The following is a 22271-nucleotide window of genomic DNA, read 5'->3' as shown; positions in this document are numbered from 1 at the left end:
GGAAGGAAGGAGGGAAGGAAGGGAAGGAAGGAGAAAGGAGGAAGGAGGAAGGAAAGGAGGGAAGGAAGGAAGGAAGGAGGGAAGGAAGGTAAGGAGGGAGGGAGTGAGGGAGGAAAGGAGGGAAAGTCAAGTCTGAGTAATGTGGAAGCCACAGGTAAATGCGTAACAGGGAATCAGTGGTTGGAAGTAGATGACAGAGGCTTCAAGGACATATACCCTTTCTTTCCTCCCATAGCAAGAGTATAGATGGCATCACTGCAGCCACATGCACACATGGCAGACCAAGTCTCGGGCAGGACCCAGGATCCCCAACTGCCCTAGTTTAGACTAACCTTGTTTCCTGTGTATGATGTGCCTAGGATTCAGGCTGGTGTGTAGACAGAAAATGTTCAGAGGGGTCCTGCTGTTCACATCTTCCTTCCTTGGGTGTCCATGGGCAGGTGTCAGATAGGCTTTAGGGTGCACATGCATAGCACCAGCAAGAGAAACTGAGAGTCTACAGCTACCACCTACTTCTAAAAGTGGCCTTCAACCAGTGAGCCCTGGAGGAAATTCCGGAGCAGGCAGTTCACAATGGCTTAGGGCCACTTTGGCATGCTATGAGGAAAGAGGAGGTCTAGGAATGAGATTGCCTCTTCTGGCAAGGAAGCAGGAGTCCCAAACAACCTGTAGACACATCCTGACTCCTGGTGTATCCCAGGCTTACCTGACACGGGCTCTTGGTTTCCACCCCTGTAGGATTGGTCAGTTTCCCCAAGTACCCTTTCCGGGAACAGAAGGAGGACTTCACCTTTGTGTCCTTGCTTACACGGCCAGAAGTCATTATAGCCCTGAGCAAGGTGCGGGCTGAGTGCAACAAGGTGACTGGCATGTCACTGTTCCATTCAAGCCTCTCCAAGTCCAGCCGCCTGGAGGAGTTTGAGCAAATCGAGTCACAGACCTTCTCCCAGGTACTTGGGCATCAGAGCATGAAGAGTAGTATATACAGGCCCTTGGAACCAGCAGGCATAGGCCAGGGCCTTCTCAAAAGGGTTGGCTGGCCACTAAAGACTGAGCTCTAGCTTCTTTCATAGGCCTTTTTAGAGCTTGGAGTGAAACCAAGGGTCTGGTTCATCTAGCAGGGCAAAGGAAAGCAAGGTAGGCTCCCTTCCCAGTTACTCTACTCTATCCCAGCCCTAGTTGCCCTTGTTCTAGCAAAGGGAGCAGGAACCCCACCCCTGAGCAGTATCAACCTGAGGGTCAGGGTGCAAAAGAGATGGAAGGCAGCCTCTTCTGTCCATTCTCTGTTTTTCATTCCTATGCCTCACTGCTCAGTCTCATCCTGTCATACTTCTGCTTCTTTCTCATCTCTGTCTTTATCCCAAAGCTGGAAGAGAAGCCCTGCTTCTGCACCACGAAGCCCTGAAAGCAGCTCTAAGTCTTGGCAGAGGGAGGTCACATGAGGGTGTTAGTGGGGGGCTTGGCAGTAAGCTGGGTAAGAGAGCTCCCTCCAGTCAGATGAGTCCTGAACCACCTCAGTACCCTCATGTAGAGAGTCTCAAGTGTATCAGTTATGGCTGGGAAAAACTCAGGTGGCTTTGTGATGACCCCTGTGGCCCACTCCAGGTACAGATGTTCCTCAAGGACAGCTGGATCAGCACCCTAAAAGTAGCCATGCGCAGCAGCCTGCGTGACATGAGCAAAGGCTGGTACAACCTGTACGAGACCAACTGGGAGGTGTACCTCATGTCAAAGCTGCGCAAGCTGATGGAGCTGATCAAGTACATGCTTCAGGACACGCTACGCTTCTTGGTGCAGGACTCACTGACCAGCTTCTCACAGTTCATCAGTGATACCTGCTACAACGTACTCGATTGCCCCGATGACATGGTCTGGGGTGAAGACTTCATAAACAGCCCCTACAGGTGGGCCCTGCTAGACAGGGTCAGCTGCTCCTTATCCGGCAGGCCCTAATGGCTAAATTTGATACAGTAGGTCCTTGACTACCAGGAGAACCTGGCTGTACATAAGCTGCTGACAGTGTCCCACCAGCTCCCACTTGTGTTCTCGTGATCCCCATTCACTGTCGTCTTTGAGTTACTCAACTGAGAAATATTCTTTAAGCACTTTCTATGAAGTAGACATGATTCTAGAGGAACCAGGTATATAGTTTCCATTCTCATTAGGAGACTAGACAGTTGCTGATTTTGCTAGGGAATGCAAATTTTCACTCAGTATGGACCCTTGGCAGAGGGTCAGAGAGGAGGAGTAGCTGAGCCAACACCCGGCACATGAGAAAAAACAGTCACATGCAGGCCAGTAGGTAGAGGGCCCAACCAGTGGAGACACCAGGTGTTGGGAGGGAGGAGCATTTAAAGCAGCTAAGGAAGCACAGGTAGCAAGACGAGGACTGTTCAGGAAGAAGGAGAAAAGGACAGAGGGACCAGCCCAAATCAGGAAAGGCTTCAGGGATCTGCTGGCTGGTGTGTTCTGATCGAGCCAGAAGCCATCAATAGGTTTCAGGCTGGAGTCTGAGAGGAATAGTGGACATCTGAAGCCAAGGAGGTTGGGCTTCCAGGGAAAGAGTGAAGTTACAAGTACCTAGGGTCTAGCCAACCTGCCTGATGACTTCAGGATGGGGTGAGTGTCTCCTTTTCTGTGGTGCTTAGGGATCTCTGGGAACAAAGAAGGAGAAAAGGAGTTTGTTTGGCTGGTCTGGGTCTTCCTCTCTGGTAACTTGGAAGTTTCCGGGAAGAAACAGGAAGTAAACATGCATGGAGAATATTAAGGGCTACAGTGCTGACAGGAAGGACAGAGGGTCCTCTTCAGGTCCCACCCATATTCAGCCCAGCTCTTGCTCCTCAGGCCCCGGAAAAACCCCCTGTTCATCGTGGACCTGGTGCTGGACAACTCAGGGGTGCACTACAGCACACCTCTGGAGCAGTTTGAGACATCTCTGATCGGCCTCTTCAACAAGGGCATCCTGGCCACACATGCAGTACCCCAGCTGGAGAAGGTATATAGCTTGAGTGGGGTCAAGGCATCTGCTGGCCTGGCCCAAGTGGCTGCCAGTGGATTTTGGCTCTGAAGCCTTAGGGAAACTGCCACAAACCTCAAAGCCATTAAACTGTATCATGGCCTCTTCCCACTTGGCAGGCTGTATCCTCAACCCTGTAATTCTCATATATATCCTTTAATCATCCCCATAAACTGAATTGAAAACTATTAACACTCTCTCTGTAACTTGGAAAAGTTTAACTGTTAGCTTAGATCACAGAACTGCTAAGTGTTAAGCAGCAGTTTAACCCTGAACTTGCTAGACTAATCTATCACAGCTATGTATATCTGGCCCACATTCTGTCCCCTTGATCCCACACAGCTCTTGCCACTCCATTCACCTCAAAAGCAGACATAGGCCAATTCCCACACATAACTAGTATCCACTGGTCATGCCATATATATGTATGTATATATTCCACTAAACACAATTCACTCTCCAGGCCCAAGAGCCTCCACAACACCAATACCAATGACCTCTTGCTGGTCCATCATATCCATCAGTGACATGATTGCCCCTCTACTGCTTTCCTTAGCACTGTGAAGAGAGACAGGTCAGGCAAAGAACATTGTCCCTCAGTGGGTTCCACAGTAACTTTCAGCCTTGCATTTATCTATGGCCCTTTCTATAACACACAATTGCCAGACCTTCTCCCACTTCTACACCATTCTGGCTATACGGCTTGGTTATACTGCCATCCACCCCAGGCTTTGACCATACTCCTTTGCTTGCCTTGAAGGATATCCTTACCACCAGCTCTACCCTCCCCATCTCTTCCTTCATAGCTTGTAATGGAGGACATCTTCATCAGTGGCGATCCCCTGCTGGAGTCTGTGGGGCTTCATGAGCCATTGGTGGAGGAACTGCGGGCCGTCATTGCCAATGCCATACGCAAGGCCATGATCCCACTGCAGGCCTATGCCAAGGAGTATAGAAAGTACCTGGAGCTAAGCAACAATGATGTGTCTGTCTTTCTTAAGTATGTACACACATGTGTGTGTGTGTGTGTGTGTGTGCAAGTCTGAGTGTAGCTGTATGTGTGCATCCCCACCCACCCCACTTCTTGTGTGTGCACCATCCTCAGGGACTACCAGACACGTGCCCCCACAGCTGAGGAAGTGCGGGAAGTGGTGCTCACCCACTTAAAAGAGAAGGAAATCTTGGACAGCTCACTGCCCAGCAGCATTGTCATTGGGCCCTTCTATATCAACATCGACAACGTCAAGCAGAGCCTCTCTAAGAAGCGCAAATCCCTGGCCACTTCTATGCTGGACATCCTGGCCAAGAACCTGCACAGTGAAGTGGAAAGTGTAAGCTCTCACACATCTGGCCCCAGTGACCACAGCTACATCAAATCACTTTTGCACACATGGTACATATCCACTTGTGGGATATTCCCAAGTCAAAATCGAGGATTCCTGCAGATACCCAGACCAATGGAAAAAACTGGAAGTCACCCTGCCTTGGTTCTTATATGACTTCCCATTAGGAAGTGACTGCCTCTTTCCTTAGGATCCTGAGAAGCCCTCACAAAGCCCCAAGATAAGACTGATTTAGAAATCCAACAGTGTTTAAGTGCTGGCTTCAGAAGTCCTGAGTGCATTAATGGGGCCAGAGGAGGCTGGGAGGGTAGAAAGCCCTAGATGCCACTAACCTCATGCATTTGTTGTTGTCAAAGGTCCCATGAGACACCTCAGCAACTCAGGATGCATCTCTTGGAAAGCCCTTTTAATTGTGTCAGGGTAGTACTGTTAGTTACCTCTTGAAAGGCACTGAGGACCTTGAAGAAGAAACAGGCCCAAAGGAAGGAAAGTGGGAGGGGGGTGGGAGGGTGGCTCACAGCCCTCTCTAGAACATTCTTTCCACTGATAGATCTGTGAGTCATTTCGAAGCATCAGCCGCAAGATTTACGAGAAGCCCAACAGCATTGAGGAGCTGGCTGAGCTGCGGGACTGGATGAAGGGCATCCCTGAGAAGCTTGGAATGCTGGAGGTGAGGCAGGTTCAAGGGTGCTGGAGGTAGGGAAATGTCTAGGAGCCTAGAAGTCAGGTGATACATGGGGATCTAGGGGTGTGGAAGCATGTGGAGGTAAGGTAGATACCCAAAGGACAGATGGAGTTTGAGGACTTCTGGTTGGGTACTGCAGACTTCTGGTTGGTCAGGAGGGTTGAAAGCATGGGTCAAGAGAATGGAAACCGGAAATGCGCTGGTCATGGCCTTGGAGCCCTGAGCCTATATACTCCATACATTCTTCCCTGCCCGAAACTTGTGCATTCTGGAAAAAACAACAATTCCTTTTCTAGTACCCTGCACCTTAGGAGAGCCTGGACCCTATAACCCCTCCTCTAGCCCAGCTCTCAATACCTCCTGCCCATATAGGAGCGGATCGTGAAAGTTATGGATAACTACCAGGTCATGGATGAGTTTTTTTACAACCTCAGTACTGAAGACTTCAATGACAAGTAAGTAAAAGTACTGGCCCTCAAACTGGGCAGGGGTTAGTCTGTAGGAAGTGAGAGGAAAAGTGCTAAGCCAAAGTGGCTGTCAAATGTCCTATCAACCACAGGCTATGTAATCACCACAAATGCACTGCCAAGATGCTAGATGTCATGGCTCCTGACAGGGGCCAGTATTTTTTTTTTTAAATCATTTTGAGTAAAATCCTCTTAGCCTAGGGAGCCAACTGCTTCCTTTCCTATCAGTGGCTTCACACACACACACACACACACACACACACACACACACACACACACACACTCACACACACACGCATGCACGCACTTAGATTTAGGAATAGTGAGGGAAAAGCTAATCTGGTGGGCAGTCCCTGAAGCACAAGAAAACCTTCATCCTACCCTGCATCACAGATGAGGGGGACTTCAAGACTATGAAGTCCTTACTTGAAAACCCAAGACACCAGCCTAACAGGCATTCTAGTGCTCAGAAGAACCTCCCCAGGGTTGGAATCCTGGGCCAGCTGAAATACCCTGGCCAGGAAGACAGGGTTGGTCCGATGAAGGAAGCCAGTCTTGTGCTTCTTGTTGGTCACCATGGATATTGCAAGCTAGCGACTGTTGCTTTTACCCATCTGAGATGAGGCACAAGAATAAACTTTGTGTCATTCCACTCATTGCCCCTGTCTTTGCATTGGGCACACTGGGTACTGTGGCTCCCAGAGATCAGAGCAAAAGTTGCTTCAGGGATAGTGGCAGTGGATACTTGGACTTCCCATTTGCTCAGTCCCAGCTAATGTCAGCTACCCAGCTTTCCCTGTCCCCTTCATACTTCTGCTGCCTAGGTGCTAGTCCCAGGTGCCTGGTAGAATGGGGGTAGAATGGTCCCTGTCTGGCTATGCTACTCCCATCATTCCAACTGTGGCATTTCTTCTGATTCTAACCCTCATTCCTGCTAGATGGGCTGCCAGCAACTGGCCTGGTAAGATCCTTGGGCAGTTAGAGACAGTGCGGCAACAGCACATGGAGGAGGAGGAAAAATTCCACAAAATCCAGATCATGGATCAAAACAACTTCCAGGAAAAGCTGGAAGCACTGCAGGTGGGGCTTGGCTGGGGGCTTTGAGCCAGAACCTGTTCCCCACCATACACACATGCCTGGCCTTGAATCCTGCATTTAGGTGGTCCTATATCAATGTGTGGATGGATGACTGAATAAATGGCTGAAAGAATGAACAGAAAGGCCAAAGAGAAAGGCAGCAAGCCCTAAAAAAAATATATTAGAAGACCCTAACTCTTCTGTTGTATCCTTGGTGTCCTGGTGAGCAATGGGCACAGTGTTCATGGCACTGAGTCTCCCTCAACCTTGCCATGTCACCCTGGGATGATCAGCCTGCTTATGATGAGCTAGCAACCTGCTCACTTCAAAACAAAGTCCCCTCACAGGTGGGAGAAGCTGATGCCCTGTGAACATCGACTTGAGTTCCCTGGATGTAAATGAGAATGCATGGGCACAGTGGGACTGAGGGATATCTGTACCCTTTGGCTTACAGCTGGTGGTAGCTGGCTTCTCTACCCATGTGGACATTACACGAGCACATGAGATTGCCAATGAGGTTCGGCGAGTCAAGAAACAACTGAAGGATTGCCAGCAGCTGGCAACACTCTACAACAACCGCGAGCGCATCTTTGGCCTTCCCATCACCAATGTAGGCCTCCCATGGGCCCCTTGCTCTCCAATTACCCAGGGCTTGAGGAAGCAGCTTGGGTCTGCAGCCACATCAGAGCCCAACTGCTGAGCCAGGGGGCTGTCTGGCTTGTCAGGACCAAGACTGAGTGGGCTGCAGAGTAGAGATACCCTACCTGGAATCCACAGGAAGACCGATAGAACCAGTTAACAGGCCTGTGAGGGTCAGCCTAGGCCTTACTGAAAAGTTCAGAACCTAGAGCCTAAATGAGGCAGGAAGAGGGAGGTCATGCCTGGGTCCAGGGGAAAGGAGCAAGGAAAATGGCCCAGATCAAGGATGTGAGGATCTGACCCAAGTAGGAGTAGCAGGGAGAGAGCTCAGAGAGGGTCCCAAGAAAGCCCAGCCTTGCCTTCTGCTCTGCAGTATGACAAGCTCTCAAAAATGGTGAAGGATTTCCAGCCCTACCTGGACCTCTGGACCACAGCCTCTGATTGGCTGCGCTGGTCTGAGAGCTGGATGAATGACCCCTTGTCAGCCATTGATGCAGAGCAGCTGGAAAAGAACGTTATCGAGTCCTTCAAAACCATGCACAAATGCGTGAAGCAGTTCAGGGACATCCAAGGTAGATGGCCAAGCTAACCTATTCCCTCCTTTCCTCCCTATGCTGGCCTCTTCTCATATCTACCTACTCTACTCGGCAGCTTGCCAGGATGTGGCCTTAGACATTCGAGCCCGCATTGAGGAGTTCAAGCCATATATCCCACTGATCCAGGGCCTACGCAACCCTGGCATGAGGAACCGGCACTGGGAGGTACTATCCAACCAGATCAATATCAATGTCCGGCCCAAGGCCAACTTGACTTTTTCCCGCTGCCTTGAGATGAACCTGCAGGACCATATCGAGAGCATCAGCAAGGTGGCTGAGGTGGCTGGCAAGGAATATGCCATTGAGCAGGTGGGTAGCCATCTGCAGACCTATTCCACCCCACCCAGGCACTGCTGGACAACTTGGCCACTAACCCTTGCAAATGATAGCCACTTGGGAAGATAACAGTACTGGCTCCATCTCTGAGGTCATCGTGTCCAGGGGGAGAGACATTCTACTAAGTGCGTTAATAATGTATATAAAGTGCTTGGTTTCATTGCCATTTGTCCTCAGTTACTCCTCTCAGAACTCTAGGAAAGATCTGATAGCGTTATCCTCATTTAACAGATGAGTACAGAGACCAGTAGTATTGTTCAGAGGACTTGCCTGCAATGTGTGAGGTTCTTGGGTTTAATTCCCAGCACTGATAAATAAGTAGATAGGTAAATAAATAAAAAAGCAGGTGAGTGTATTAAAGCCTAGGAAGGTTCTGCAGGGGCCAAGGTGACACATCCACATTCCTCTAGCACCTTAGTTACAGCCCAACATGTGTGTACAACAAGCTTACATACATAGAATGAGTCAGTCCTAAATTGAGACAGGGGTCCATGGGGGACTTGTTGACCACACTTGCTAAGAATATTTACCATAGTGGCCCACGTGAAGGTCATGGCCAGGCAAGATTTATTTTTTCCCTGCTCATTGCTGGTCAGATAACACAACATGTGCCTATTTCTTAAGACCTAGTCTTGATACCTATCTCCCACCTCAGGCACTAGACAAGATGGAGAAAGAGTGGTCAACCGTTCTGTTCAATGTGCTGCCCTACAAGGAGACAGAAACCTATATCCTCAAGAGTCCAGATGAGGCCTCACAGCTGCTTGATGACCATATTGTTATGACCCAGAGCATGTCCTTCTCACCCTACAAGAAGCCCTTTGAGCAACGCATCAACTCCTGGGAGACCAAACTGAAGCTGACCCAGGTGAGCCTTCCCCTTCTAGTCCTTTCATTCCCTCCACCCATCCTAAAGGATCTTGGTCTTTTAAGTGGTGGGCTCAGAGCTGTAGAATGCCTTCCCATTCTCAGGTAGCTCTTGGATCTCTGAAGCACTCTGTTCATAAGATGACTGGAATGGATGGTGCTGGTCATCTATGAGTTAGCTAGTAAAAGAAGCAGTTAGGGATAAGTCTAAAAAATGTGATTGCCAGTAGACCTCCTAAAGGCCTTCAGTATTGGAACTTGTTTGGATAGACTGAATGGGCCCCAGCCTCCTCAAAACCTTTCCCACCCTCTACTGAGCCCTTTGTCCTTATCTTATTCGGGCCTGCCCAGGAAAGGGATTACAACACCAGTGCCTGGAGGTATGTCTTTATAGTCCCTTCCTCAGGGCCTTCCCTAGAGCTGTTCAGAGATCTCAAGTGAAGGCTAGAAGCTGTGTGAGCAGGGCTTATCTATATGCACCCTGGGCCAGCTAGAGATGCCTGTACTGATCAGCATTGTCCCTGGACTTCCCTCCTTTTCCCATGCTGCCTTCTGCACCTGAAATTTTAGCCCCACCTCCCATCTCTTTGAACACTCAGCACAAGCCCAGTACCAATACTAAGGGCACCATGCTAGGCCATTGGTGATCAGGGGTAGAATGGGCCCTTTGATGGAATGTGGACTCCTCAAGGGTAAGAGCCATGCACGTTCTTCCTGGTGCCTGTCTAGGCCTGGCCCCAATCCCATGAGGAAGAAATGAATAAATGAATGAATCTGCACTAATGAGAAAAGATAAGAGAGTCTGAGTGGGGAATTGGGAGGCACAAAGAGGAAGTGGTTCATTTAATACTAATGTTGCAGAGAGTATTCAGGGACCTCAAACTCAAGTTCTAATGAGCCTCAAAGAATTTGGAGTCATAGACCCAAGAATCCTCCCAGGAGAGGTGATTGACTTGGTTTCCCATAAACTGGGTAACTTTCCTCAGTCAACTCCAAGGTGTGCTGGTTTGGGCATGGCCTCTCACAGGGAAATGTAGCAGCCCTGGTTTTTTGGAGGCTTCCATATCCTATGGGGTCGTGGAATTTCCCTAGAGGACAGACATCCCTACACCATTCTGTTCCCAATGGGGAACAAAGTTCCATATTGTCAGCACCATCTAGAAGCTTTCCTTAGCTGAAAGTATAGCTCAACTTTAGAACACGTACAGAGCCTAGCAAGCATGAGACCTTGAGTTCAAATCCCAGTATGATCAAAACTACAAAACAAAACCCCACAAGTTTGGGATAGAGGCATGGCTCAGGTGGTAGAGGCCTGCTTAGTCAGCTCTGAGTTCAATCCATATTGGGCCTTAGGCTGGACAGTCCATTCCTGTCCTACCCATCCTAGGAGGTTTTGGAGGAGTGGCTGAACTGCCAGCGGTCCTGGCTGTACCTGGAGCCCATCTTCAGATCTGAGGACATCACCCGGCAGCTGCCTGTGGAGAGCAAGCGTTACCAAACCATGGAACGAATCTGGAGGAAGATCATGAAGAATGCTTATGAGAACCGAGAGGCAAGTTCCATGAAGCTGCGAGGGGAGATGGGTCCCAAGGGCTCTGGTCATGTTGTTAGGAGCCTCCTTGTCTTTTTCCTCCTTAAACAAGGACTTGAGGACAACTTTAAGACTTTGGTTGTGACCTGTGCTCTTGGGAGTGGCTCATCAGTCCCAAATATGCTGTGCAGTACAACAGTTGATAGTTTTACTCTTGGAGAGCCAAAGTCTACATTATTATCTTGGAATCCCTGAAAAGTCCTGCCACAGAAACAGACTCCTTAGCCTTTTTTCACTCTCATTGTTTTTCACCATAGATTACACACACACACACACACACACACACACACACACACACACACACCCATGGAGTTGGCAGTACTGATAGACGCATAGAGGCAGTCCCTGGCTCAGGGACAATTTTCCTGCCCCTTCTTTCTCAGGACCCACTGACAGTTTCTGGCTGGTGTGAATGGTCACTGGTGAGCCTACCTGGTAACCTCCCAGCTGGACCATACTCACATTCACACTTTCTCTCCCCACTTGGGCTCTATAGGTGATCAATGTGTGTTCTGATCAGAGGCTGTTAGACAGCCTGCGGGACTGTAACAAGCTGCTGGACCTGGTGCAGAAGGGACTAAGCGAGTACCTAGAGACCAAGCGCAGTGCCTTCCCCAGGTGGGTGCCACTGGCCAGGCCCACTCTGTCACCGTCTGCCTCTAGAGTGCAAGATGTCCGTACTGTGCCTGCCAGGACCTGGGAGCCTTCTAGGCCCAGGCTCTCACTTCTGTTCTCCCCTGGCAGATTCTACTTCCTGTCAGATGATGAACTGCTAGAGATCTTGTCCCAGACAAAGGACCCCACAGCCGTGCAGCCCCACCTGCGCAAGTGCTTCGAGAACATTGCCCGTGTGGGTAGCTGGGATTTGGGGCTTAGGGCCATGAGCACTGGGGCATACCCCAGGGGGACATCTCTGCCCTTGCCCCAAGTCCTCTTAAAGGGGACGTGATGACACTGTGATTTGGGACTTCTCCCGGCCCCTGCTCAGGGATGGAGGCCCTGGGTTCCTAATTCCTCCCAGAACACTGAGATGTTGACTGGGTGGAGAAACCAGTGAGGCTAGCTTTGTGATCTTCCTTGTTTCTCTTCTTATCCACAAAGGAGAACCATATAAGCCTGTTCAGGACAGACCTAGTCTCCTTCCCCAAGCACTTAGCCCAGGCCACAGCTGGGGAAATACACTCACATCCTCCCCTCCTACAGCCCAGGATGGCCTAGTCAAAGCAGACACTGGGCGCCCTCCAGACTCACCACTGCAAAGCTCTGTTCTTAAAGGGGGTGGGGGCACTGGCCAGGTCAGTCTGTGGCTGAGGGCAGGCCTTCTAGCACACAGGAGGTAACCAGCTCTTGCCTTCCATTGCCCACAGCTGCTATTCCAGGAGGACTTGGAGATCACACACATGTACTCCTCAGAGGGTGAGGAGGTAAAGCTCTCCTTCTCCATCTACCCCTCCAGCAATGTGGAAGATTGGCTGCTGGAGGTAGAACGCAGCATGAAGGCCAGTGTGCGAGACTTCATTGAGAGGGCCATCCTGGCCTACCCCACAGTGAGCATGCCACATCCGACTTGGCCTTCCTACCTAGCCCTCCATCTGGCTCTCTCCAAAGTGTCTCTGTCTGTTCTCTGCCACCTCCTCCTCGGGCCATAGCGCTGATCATGCTCTCAGTTACTGTGAAGTCTCTGAGGGCTCACACAGCAACTCCAAAACTTCCTTTTCCACACCCACATTCTGGAAAGAGTCTTGTTCCTAATCATCACAATCACTTACAATGTTCCAAAAGTAACTAGCAACTGGGCACCACTGGTTTATGCCTATAATCCTAGTTACTCAGGAGGCTGAGATCTGAGATCATTGTTCAAAGCTCCAGATTTCCTGGGCAGCAGTATCTATGATATTGTTATCTCTAATTAACCACCAAAAAGCAAGAAATAGAAATGTAGCTCAAGTGGTAGAGCACTAGCCTTGAACAAAAAAAAAGCTAAGGGACAATGCCTATGTCCTGAGTTTAAACCCCAGTATAAGCACGAAAATGAAACCAAAGAAAACAAAAAAATGTAAGTACTTAACCTCATCTGAATTCCTCTCAGACCATCCACCCACAGTGGGGATACAGGGTTTGTATTCTGCTGTAGGACATGTGATTTTCAGAGACAGAGCCAAGATCTGAACCCAGGATTGTGTGCTCCTTTATCCTAGGCTCTGACTCACCTATTCCAACATCGCATCTGTGGAGGAAATGTTGATTCTGCCACCTTCAAGAAGCTTAATGGCTTCTGGGGGACTGACTGGCAGAATGAGCATTCCAGCCCAGTGTCTGCAAGGCCAGAGAACAGACAATGTTCAAGGAAAGAAGGGTCAGATGGCAGTAGTTTGGGTCAGCCTTCCCATGTTATCTTCCCAGATGCCCAGGACCAAGTGGGTTCTCAACTGGCCAGGCCAAGTGACCATTGCTGGCTGCCAAACCTATTGGACCATGGAAGTGTCTGAAGCTCTAGAATCCAGCACTCTCAGCACAAAGCTGTTTCCCCAGCTCTCCCAGCAGGTGGGAGTGAAAACGGTCACTGCTTCCTATACCCACAATTCCCCAGAAATTTTTCCTACAATTCTTTTCTGCAAGAGGCCTGGGGTTGGGTCCGAAGAGCAGATTAGAACCCCCTGACATTAGTGTCTCATAATAGCTACCAGCAGAAGCCTGGGTCCCTACAATGCCATCCCATGGGCTGTCCTTGCTCTGTGCCCTGGTTTTTCACCACACTTCAGCATTCAGTTCCTCTCCAAGTCTACCACCCAGCCCCAAAGGTTTAGTTGGTACTGCACACTCCAGTGACAAATGCTATACATGTGCCTCTTCTATTTACTTCCTGCTCTCCTCCCCTCCCCTCTCCTACCATCAAAGCACCCAGGATAGAGAGAAGCTCATCCTCTGTGCAAAAGAGGGGGAGCCTAGATCCTAGATCTCTGACAGAGATCTTCCTACTCTTGCAGCTCAGTGATCTGGTGGCCCTGGTACGGGGTAAGCTATCCCGCATGCAGCGGGCAGTGCTTTCGGCACTGATTGTTATTGAGGTCCATGCCAAGGATGTAGTGAAAAAGCTGATCAAGGAGAACGTGGTCAGCGTGAATGACTTTGAATGGATCTCACAGCTCAGGTGAGGGCAGATGGGGGCATCCCAAGACCATCAGGGAAGAAGTAGACCAATCGGTTGACAACAGGTTGGTACCTGCCCTCAAGTCTGGGCAAGGGTGCTTCAGGGCCCTCGGTCCCCACAAAGAACTCTTCTGACTACAAATCTGCCTTGTTGCCAGTTGTCTTGGGGCCAGGAACCCCTCTTTCTGTACTTCCAGGTACTACTGGACAAACAATGATCTGTACATTCGTGCTGTGAATGCTGAGTTCATCTATGGCTATGAGTACCTAGGCAACAGTGGGCGGTTGGTGATCACACCCCTCACTGACAGGTGAGGGTTTTCCTCCCCATCTATATTTTTTGCTTGTTTGCTTTTTGGTGGTACCGGGACTTTGAACTTTGGGCCTTGGACTTGTAGGCAAGTATTCTACCACTTGAGTCATAGTTGAGCCTGTTTTAAGTTATTTTTAAGATAGGGCCTTATGCTTTTGTGCAGGCTAGTCTTAGGATATGATCCTCCTACCTTTGTTTCCTGTGTGGCTTAGATTTCAGGCATAAGCAGCCTTACTTCAGTTTTTTCTTTGGGATAGGGCCTCATGAATTTCTTTTTGCCTGGGATAGCCTCAAATTGCAGTTTTCCTATCTCCCACCCCATGAAAGAAGTGATTAGCCACAAGTTGGCCAGTCCAGCGAGTCCTAAACAAAGCTCTGTAGGGCTGTGAAGTGAGGCAGGTATGACACTGAATGGGTAGCCATGAATTCCAATGCTGACCTGGCAACCAGGCCTGGCATACCTGGGAACTGAGAAGACAGGAAGAAATAAAAGCCCTCTGTCTATAAGAGGCTCCCTAGGGCTGTGGAAACCCTTAAAAAAAAAAGAGGAGCATCAGGATATATGTGTCCTGTGCTTACTTCCCCTCACTCCCATAGGTGCTATCTGACCCTCACTGGAGCCCTACACCTCAAGTTTGGGGGTGCCCCAGCTGGCCCAGCTGGCACAGGGAAAACAGAGACCACTAAAGACCTGGGAAAGGCCTTGGCCATACAGACTGTTGTGTTCAACTGCTCTGACCAGCTTGATTTCATGGCCATGGGCAAGTTCTTCAAGGGCCTGGCCAGGTAAGGCTGGTTGTGAGGGTGGTGCAGGGCAGGGGGAGAAGGCTGAGCTCTTCCTTAGGGGCGGGCTAGGTGGGAGCACTGCCCAAGAACCTCAAAGGATGGTGGAGGGGACAAGATAAGAGTGACAAGAGTCACTCAGTCCAGTGGACACTGAGGGTGCCCAAGCTGATGAGAATTACCACCCAGAGCTTCCCACACAAGCAGAATAAGAGGAACCCCGAGAGAGAGGTGCCAGGTGGGTTCTAAGCACACGTGCCCCACCCAATATTCTGGCCTCACTTAGTGCTGGGGCCTGGGCCTGCTTCGACGAGTTCAATCGCATTGACATCGAGGTGCTCTCAGTGGTAGCACAGCAGATCACCACCATCCAGAAAGCACAGCAACAGCGGGTGAGCATGCCCCCCAAATACACTGACATGCCACTACCCCTGCTACCCTGCAGCATGCATACTGCAGGAGGGAGTTAGGTACTCAGGCCTCCCCAGGCCAGCCTTGCTCATTCCTCAGGGGTATGGCACTATCTGTCCTCTTCCACTTGCAGATCTGTGTCTAAAGGGCTTTTTTTAGACAATCAGAAAGATCCATAATCCTTACTGTAGTCTGGGCAGCTTCCAGACCAAGCTGTGGAAGGTACAGGGATCCCTTCCTACATTCCAACTCTTGTAGAAAGCCCCAGGCATTGGTTCTCCCTCCAGTCATGACAAGGTTGAGCAGGGATCTTATCCTGGGGACAAAAGCTAGAGATTGACAGGTAACTACTTCTACCGAAGTAGGGCCCTGGGTGGGAGTCAGGGTTGAGTTTGGATAAATCTGGGGAGTTGAATATCAGGAACTAGAATAGAGGGAATGGGAAGCAGAGACTGAGTGGGGACCTTAGAGGGACTGAACTCACAACCTGGGAGACTATGGATGGTAACTGGGACCTGAGATCTTAGTTTGGATCTTGAGAAAGGATCCAACCCATGATCAGCATCTAGTCCCAGCTGACCAGCTATTGCCAAAAGAGGCACAAATAGAAGCTGAAGAGAACCATCTAGAGGAAGAAAGAGACTGGGCACCCCATGCCCTAAGTGAATTGATCCTCTTACCCCTGCCACAGGTAGAACGTTTCATGTTTGAGGGTGTTGAGATCCCACTTGTACCATCCTGTGCAGTTTTTATCACCATGAACCCAGGATATGCTGGCCGCACGGAGCTGCCTGACAATCTGAAGGCAAGTTCAGGCCCAAAGTGGCCAGAAAGCACCAGAGCTTCAGTCTGGGCTCCAAGATGCAAAATCACTGGTTCAAAAATATACAGCTGCTAGACATCAGGAACTGTCATTCCCTGTGGCAGCACTCCTGCTCAAAGGTCCTAAGGCCCACCCTTACCTGTCAAGAGATGCCCCCATGTTGTACTCAGAGCATGGGAGAAGTCTAGGCTGGGCCTGTAAGGATAATGGGAAGACAGGAGCCCAGAGGGGCTATGTCCTGGGAATTACATAGGGGCAGGTTCTTTCTCATGGCCAGAGGTGTCTAGCCACCGGAAGGGCTGGCAGATATGATACAGAGGGAAATTCCAGCATTATATATTTGAGGAGGAAAGTCAGATAAGGCCCGGCGCTGGTGGCTCACGCCTGTAATCCTAGCTACTCAGGAGGCTGAGATCTAGGATCACGGTTCAAAGCCAGCCCGGGCAGGAGAGACCGTGAGACTCCTATCTCCAATAAACCACCAGAAAACCGGAAGTGGCGCTGTAGCTCAAGTGGTAGAGCCCTCGCCTTGAGCTGAAGAGCTGAGGGACATCGCCCAGGCCCAGAGTTCAAGCCCCACGACCGACAAAAAAAAAAAAAAAAAGGATCAGATAGTTCAGAGAGTTAGGTGGTACCTAGGGGGGAGGTATAGGAGGTATGGTAAGCCCTGCCTACCATTTGCACATGTTCCATATGCTCAGGCACTTTTCCGGCCTGTGGCCATGATGGTCCCGGATTATGCCATGATTGCTGAGATCTCACTCTACTCCTTTGGCTTCAATGAAGCTAATGTGCTGGCTAAGAAGATCACAACAACCTTCAAGTTGTCCTCTGAGCAACTTAGCTCCCAGGTAAGGCCCCCTTCAGTTTCTAAAATCTGAAGTATTGTCTGCCTCTAGCCTCTAAAACTGCTTCAAATTCTCTTTGTGTTGAGTACTCAGCTCTGTGCTAGCTGATTTACAGGCATTATTTTATTGATTCTTCCCAACAATTCTTCAAGATAGGTGTTACGTTCCTGTTTCTCAGCAGACAACACTGGGATCTGAAGTTGCTGAGAACCTGGGCAGGCTTATGGGTCTTTGGATCTGGGGCAGGATTAAGAACAGATGCCACTGCAGTGAACCCCCAACTGCCAGCATCCCCATGTAGCCTGCTTTTTTTTTCTTTCTCCCATGTTTTTTTCTTTGAATTAATTAGTTATATGGGGATAGGTATTCACTTTGACATGTCCATATATCCACACAATGTACCTTAATCTGATTTGAGCATTCTCCCTCATCCCCCTCACTCAATTTATAAAAAGAACCAACAAGAAGAAACAGTGGTATGGCCCAAAAGTTGGCTCTTGAGAGATGTTAGGGGAAAAAGCTCAGGGGCCATGGAAGGCAACCTGTTTAGTGTGCAGATGAGTTGTATTGAAACATTCACTGTTTCAATACAACTTGAGTTCCTCCTGGTCCTTAGCACTGTGCTAGGACTCCAGGGATTTGGCCATAACCAAGACAGCCTCAAGCATGGAGGCAGAATAGATCATCCAAGCCTACCCGAGGACCATTGGGATGCTGAAGTGGAGGGTGCCAGAGAATTCCAAAGGAGGAATTGAGCATGCAGGTGTGGGGTCACAGAAGGTCTCCAGGGAGTGACGTTTCACAGCCAAAAGCTGGGTGATCAGGAGTGGCCAGTTTCCAGGTGTGAGGCAGAATATCCCAGGGAGAACCCCCAGAGCCACAGTGCCTACCCAGGGCTCTCCTCCTATATGGGATCAATAGGATCACTATGACTTCGGGATGAGAGCCGTGAAGACTGTGATCTCAGCTGCCGGGAACCTCAAGCGAGAAAACCCCAACATGAATGAGGTGAGTTTCATCTAGAAAGAAGGCTCTAGAAGGGCTTGGGGTGGCCAAAGACAGCCTGCTTGCCACCCTGAAGCTTAAGCGTGGCTCCTGCTGCAGGAGCTGATCTGCCTCCGAGCCATCCAGGATGTGAATGTACCCAAGTTCCTGCAAGAAGACCTAAAGCTCTTTTCAGGGATAGTATCTGACCTGTTCCCCACCATCAAGGAGGAGGACACTGACTATGGAATCCTAGACAAAGCCATTCGCCAGGCCTGTGAGAAGTACAACCTCAAGGATGTGGATGGTGAGCCTCTGGTCTCTGGCCTCCTTCAGTCCCACGGATGTCAGAGCAAGGGCTGGTTTCAATGACCTTGGAATCCAGGATGGGAGAGAAGGATAAGATGCACTAGCTTCAGGGTCCCTAACACATGGCCAAGTATGCCCCATCCCTGTCTGTACTGGAACCTACCAGGTGCAGGAAGATCTTATAGTTCAGGGCCTCTGTCTCAGGTGAGGAGCAGCCTCAATCCTTAGTTCTCTCTCAAGACTTGTATAATCAGGTGCAGCTCCTTCCTTACTGATGAGGGGTCATCTCCCTGTCCTCCCCTGCTTGGATGCTGATGACCTCTGCCCCACCACTGCATATCTTTGCAGCTTGAGTTCTCATTCCCCCACAATTCCCTGACACACCTGCTCCCAACCTCTCCCAGTGGGAATAATAATGGCAGTTACTTTGGCCACACAAGGCCTTATTTTGGGGCCTGAGCATTTGATGTGCTCAGCCCCACAGCACACCTCCCCTAGGCTCCTCCATTACTCTCCCTTTCTTGATGTGACTTTAATGCTCCTTTCTCTGGCAACCTCTTATGCCTAGGCTGAACGCACTTGTTCAATAAGTCTTCACAGATTCCTCTTCCTCACGGATGTAAGTTAGCTTTGCTCTTCCTGGTTAATTGGGAGATCAAAGTTCTCAGGCCTTCAGTACCAGAGCTATGACTCCCTACTCCCCCTAGGCCCAAAGCAATGCCCTATCTACATGGACCTGGCCCTCTGCTTGTGCCTGAAAGCTGTCCCTATAGTTCCTGACTGACTAGGATTTTACCCCATACTGGCCAGCACTGACACTGGTGCTCTCAGCAGGATGGACTGTAGCCTTGAGACAGATTCTAGAGCCTATAATGGCTGATCAACTGACCAGAGGATATTAGGGAATGATAGTCAAAATGTAAACAATATCTGACATCTAGAGTTCCTACTCTGTGCCAGGCTTTATGCTTAGGGCTTTATCTGCCCCTTCCTATAAGATAGGTGCTATGAGAAAACAAGCTGAGGGACTGAAATGACTCACCCAAAGTCACACAAGCTAAGGGCAGAGCCAGGACCCAAGCTCATGCTCTGATCTCGGGACTCTTCTATCATGTTCCCCAGGTTTCCTGACTAAGTGCATCCAGCTGTATGAGACCACAGTGGTGCGGCATGGCCTCATGCTTGTGGGGCCCACGGGCTCTGGTAAAAGTAACGTGAGTAAAGCAAGCTCAGGCAGCCCAGTGCCTGGACAGTGAGCCTGAGGGGTTGCAAACTCAACAAGGACATTTAGATCCTCTAGGTTATATCCTCTAGGCCTCCACAGTGCCCCTCCTGTTTCCTGTAGTCCCTAGTGCACTCTAGCCTGCTCTCCCGGAAGCCAAGAGGCTCACTGTGGTGCTGTCGGCTTAGTGTTACAGGGTTCTGGCAGCTGCTATGACAATGTTGAAAGGGCAGCCATCCATCAGTGGGGGTGTATATGAGGCTGTGAACTACTATGTGCTCAACCCCAAGTCCATCACCATGGGCCAGCTGTATGGAGAGTTTGACCTGCTCACCCATGAATGGTGAGTGACCCCCAGTCCCCTCCTCTACAGGCCTCTGGAGGCCATGCCACCACCCCCCCCGCCACATACCTCTATCTTCCAGTGGCAGACTGGGGCTTTCAGCCCCAAACCAGTTCTAGTCACCTCCCCATTTCCTCCTAAGTACCTCTGCCATCTTTTTCTGTTTGCTAACTCATCTATACAGTGAGAATAATGGGATCGTTATCATGGTAAAAAGAAAATGAGTTTAAGGAAAGCTTCTGTCGCCCAGGACACACTCAGTAAATGATATTTTCCATTACCCCCAAAAGAGGCTGACCTCTATTTCTAGCTTAGAGTGTGCATTTTAGGCAAAGTGCTTTGAGCCAGGAGAATGGCCACCAGAAGAGATTTCTCTAAAGCTATTCTGAAGGAGTCTACTGCCTCCTTTTTGGAGTATCTGCTTGGCTCCAGTGTTCTGCAAGCCTAGGACCATTACCAAAAGTATAGAAACCACTGTAATGAGGGAGAGAGAGTGGGGTCCATTCTGAATGCAGTAAAGACAAGTGAAAATTTATAGCCAAGGGTCAGGCTAGAGCTACTAGGAGATTAGACAGTTACTAAACACACACATCATGGGTGAGGGAGATTTTGGCTAAACTGGCCTCACAGGATTCTTGCTGAAGATAAGCCAGGTTATCAGACCTCACTTGGAGAGGAAATGGACGATGAGGGACCTGATCAGATAGCAAGATGGATTGGGTATCCAAAATAATTAGGTATGCAGAGTGAGAGACTCTGGCTTAGTTGATACAGCAGGACTCTGCCCAAACTGGAATTTATGAGGCTATGCAGAGGGACCTGGGAAAGATTCAGAAACTAAAGGTTAGCCAAGTAGAGAATCTTTCTTACCCTTCCCTGGTATCTGGAGCCTCTGAAGTCTCAGCCTTCCTGGGTTCTGTGGCGGGACTGGCTCTTCCTACCCCTCAAGCTCTACATGCTCCTCATTTCTGCTTTGCTTCTTCCCCAGCCCTTTTGTCCAATTCTGATACCACCATTTATCTTCCTTTACTGTGACATCCATGGGCATTCAGCGCGCAGGGGATTAAAAATGTCTTTCCATTATACTGTGTTAAAACCAAAGTCGCATTTAAAATTTTTGAACTAAGGACCCAGGCACACTCCCTTAGCTTTTCCAATAACTCACTACCACTTGAGCCACAGCGCTACTTTCAGTTTTTGAGTGGTTAATTGGAGATAAGAGTTTCATGGTGGGGGAGGAGGATTGGGGGGAGGGCAGGGGGAGGATGGGAAGGGATGGGAAGGGGAAACAAAGGAGGAGGCAACAATGCTTGATAAGAAATGTACTCATTATCTTGCCCATGTAATTGTAACCCCTCTGTACAGTATTTTCACAATAAAAAAAAAGAGTTTCATGGGAACTTTTCTGCCCCAGCTGGCTTTGAGCTGTGATCCTCAGATCTCAACCTCGTGAATACCTAGGATTACAGTCTTGTTCTAATTGTTAAACGAGCAAAAATACTGAAAGAGTAATAAAAGCAGGTTGGAGCTAGCTGGGCAGCCAGGTTTTCCTGGGGGCTAGCTGTGTGAAACCCTGGTACCTCTAGCTCTGACCACCTGGTGGTTGCAGGACAGATGGGATTTTCTCCTCCCTCATCCGGGCAGGGGCTATTGCCTCTGACACCAACAAGAAGTGGTACATGTTCGATGGGCCAGTGGATGCCGTCTGGATCGAGAACATGAACACAGTGCTGGATGACAATAAGAAACTGTGCCTCAGCTCTGGGGAGATCATCAAGCTCACAGAGGTAGAATCACTTGTATTCCCACCACTCTTTTAACAGCTAGGTGGGCCCTGCCATACTGACTAAACTTTGTCCCACTTTACACCTGCCTTCTGGGGCCTCGGGCTACATCTCAGGCCATCACTACTATCCCCACCACTCACCCAGAAACCTGACACTTGTCAGGAGCTCAGACTTGACTCCCAGCACCTCTCCCTGCCCCTGAACTCCCTGACCTTGGCCATGTGCTATGCAGCCACTCGGTGCTACATTTTGAGCCTACCTCTTCCCATGATGCTCAGAGCCCAGGGTCAGGATGACTGTCCTACTGTTTCCTCAGCTGATACTTCTTGTGTCCCTCTTCCCTCAGCATACTTTCAACCCTATCAGCCCAGTCTGGGCCATAAGCCCATCTAGTCTTGTACCCAGAGTCTTTGGGCAGGTGACACAGACTTAACTACAGAAATCTGCCTCATATGTGAGAACTATGACCTGGGCACAAGAGCAATTCACAAAGTGTATGCTTAGCTGGTCTCTTGAGAGCACCTGGCAGTCAATTGGAAGGGTGACAGAGGCCCGGAATAGAGTATAACAGTTCATGCCAGATTCCTCAAAATTCTAGGGATCCCAGGCTAGCCAGAAAACCCCAGAAATCTCCCAACTTTGGTTTCTATTTTGTGGAAGTGACACTGTGGCTCAAGTGGT

The 22271-nt window shown here is 49.7% G+C and overlaps 1 protein-coding gene across 1 annotated transcript in view; it reads left to right on the top strand.

Annotated features, from left to right (window-relative positions):
- Dnah1 (dynein, axonemal, heavy chain 1) overlaps positions 1-22271 on the top strand; it is a 71249-nt gene that overhangs the window by 20857 nt on the left and 28121 nt on the right. Inside the window, exons 8-35 of the mRNA XM_013030726.1 lie at positions 739-950; positions 1606-1904; positions 2845-2995; positions 3823-4016; positions 4122-4347; positions 4910-5029; positions 5417-5499; positions 6450-6591; positions 7043-7198; positions 7601-7799; positions 7879-8132; positions 8815-9027; positions 10414-10578; positions 11114-11235; positions 11362-11467; positions 11985-12164; positions 13021-13161; positions 13605-13768; positions 13965-14078; positions 14678-14866; positions 15150-15255; positions 15966-16079; positions 16799-16948; positions 17867-17953; positions 18050-18236; positions 19361-19452; positions 19649-19803; positions 21413-21590. Of these exons, the coding sequence (XP_012886180.1) occupies positions 739-950; positions 1606-1904; positions 2845-2995; positions 3823-4016; positions 4122-4347; positions 4910-5029; positions 5417-5499; positions 6450-6591; positions 7043-7198; positions 7601-7799; positions 7879-8132; positions 8815-9027; positions 10414-10578; positions 11114-11235; positions 11362-11467; positions 11985-12164; positions 13021-13161; positions 13605-13768; positions 13965-14078; positions 14678-14866; positions 15150-15255; positions 15966-16079; positions 16799-16948; positions 17867-17953; positions 18050-18236; positions 19361-19452; positions 19649-19803; positions 21413-21590 (4499 nt within the window). The remainder of the gene's footprint in view (positions 1-738; positions 951-1605; positions 1905-2844; positions 2996-3822; positions 4017-4121; positions 4348-4909; positions 5030-5416; positions 5500-6449; positions 6592-7042; positions 7199-7600; positions 7800-7878; positions 8133-8814; positions 9028-10413; positions 10579-11113; positions 11236-11361; positions 11468-11984; positions 12165-13020; positions 13162-13604; positions 13769-13964; positions 14079-14677; positions 14867-15149; positions 15256-15965; positions 16080-16798; positions 16949-17866; positions 17954-18049; positions 18237-19360; positions 19453-19648; positions 19804-21412; positions 21591-22271) is intronic.

This window comes from Dipodomys ordii, unplaced genomic scaffold, assembly GCF_000151885.1.
Source record: "Dipodomys ordii isolate 6190 unplaced genomic scaffold, Dord_2.0 Scaffold132, whole genome shotgun sequence".
NCBI lineage: Eukaryota > Metazoa > Chordata > Mammalia > Rodentia > Heteromyidae > Dipodomys > Dipodomys ordii.
This window is presented reverse-complemented; position numbering and strand designations above follow the sequence as displayed.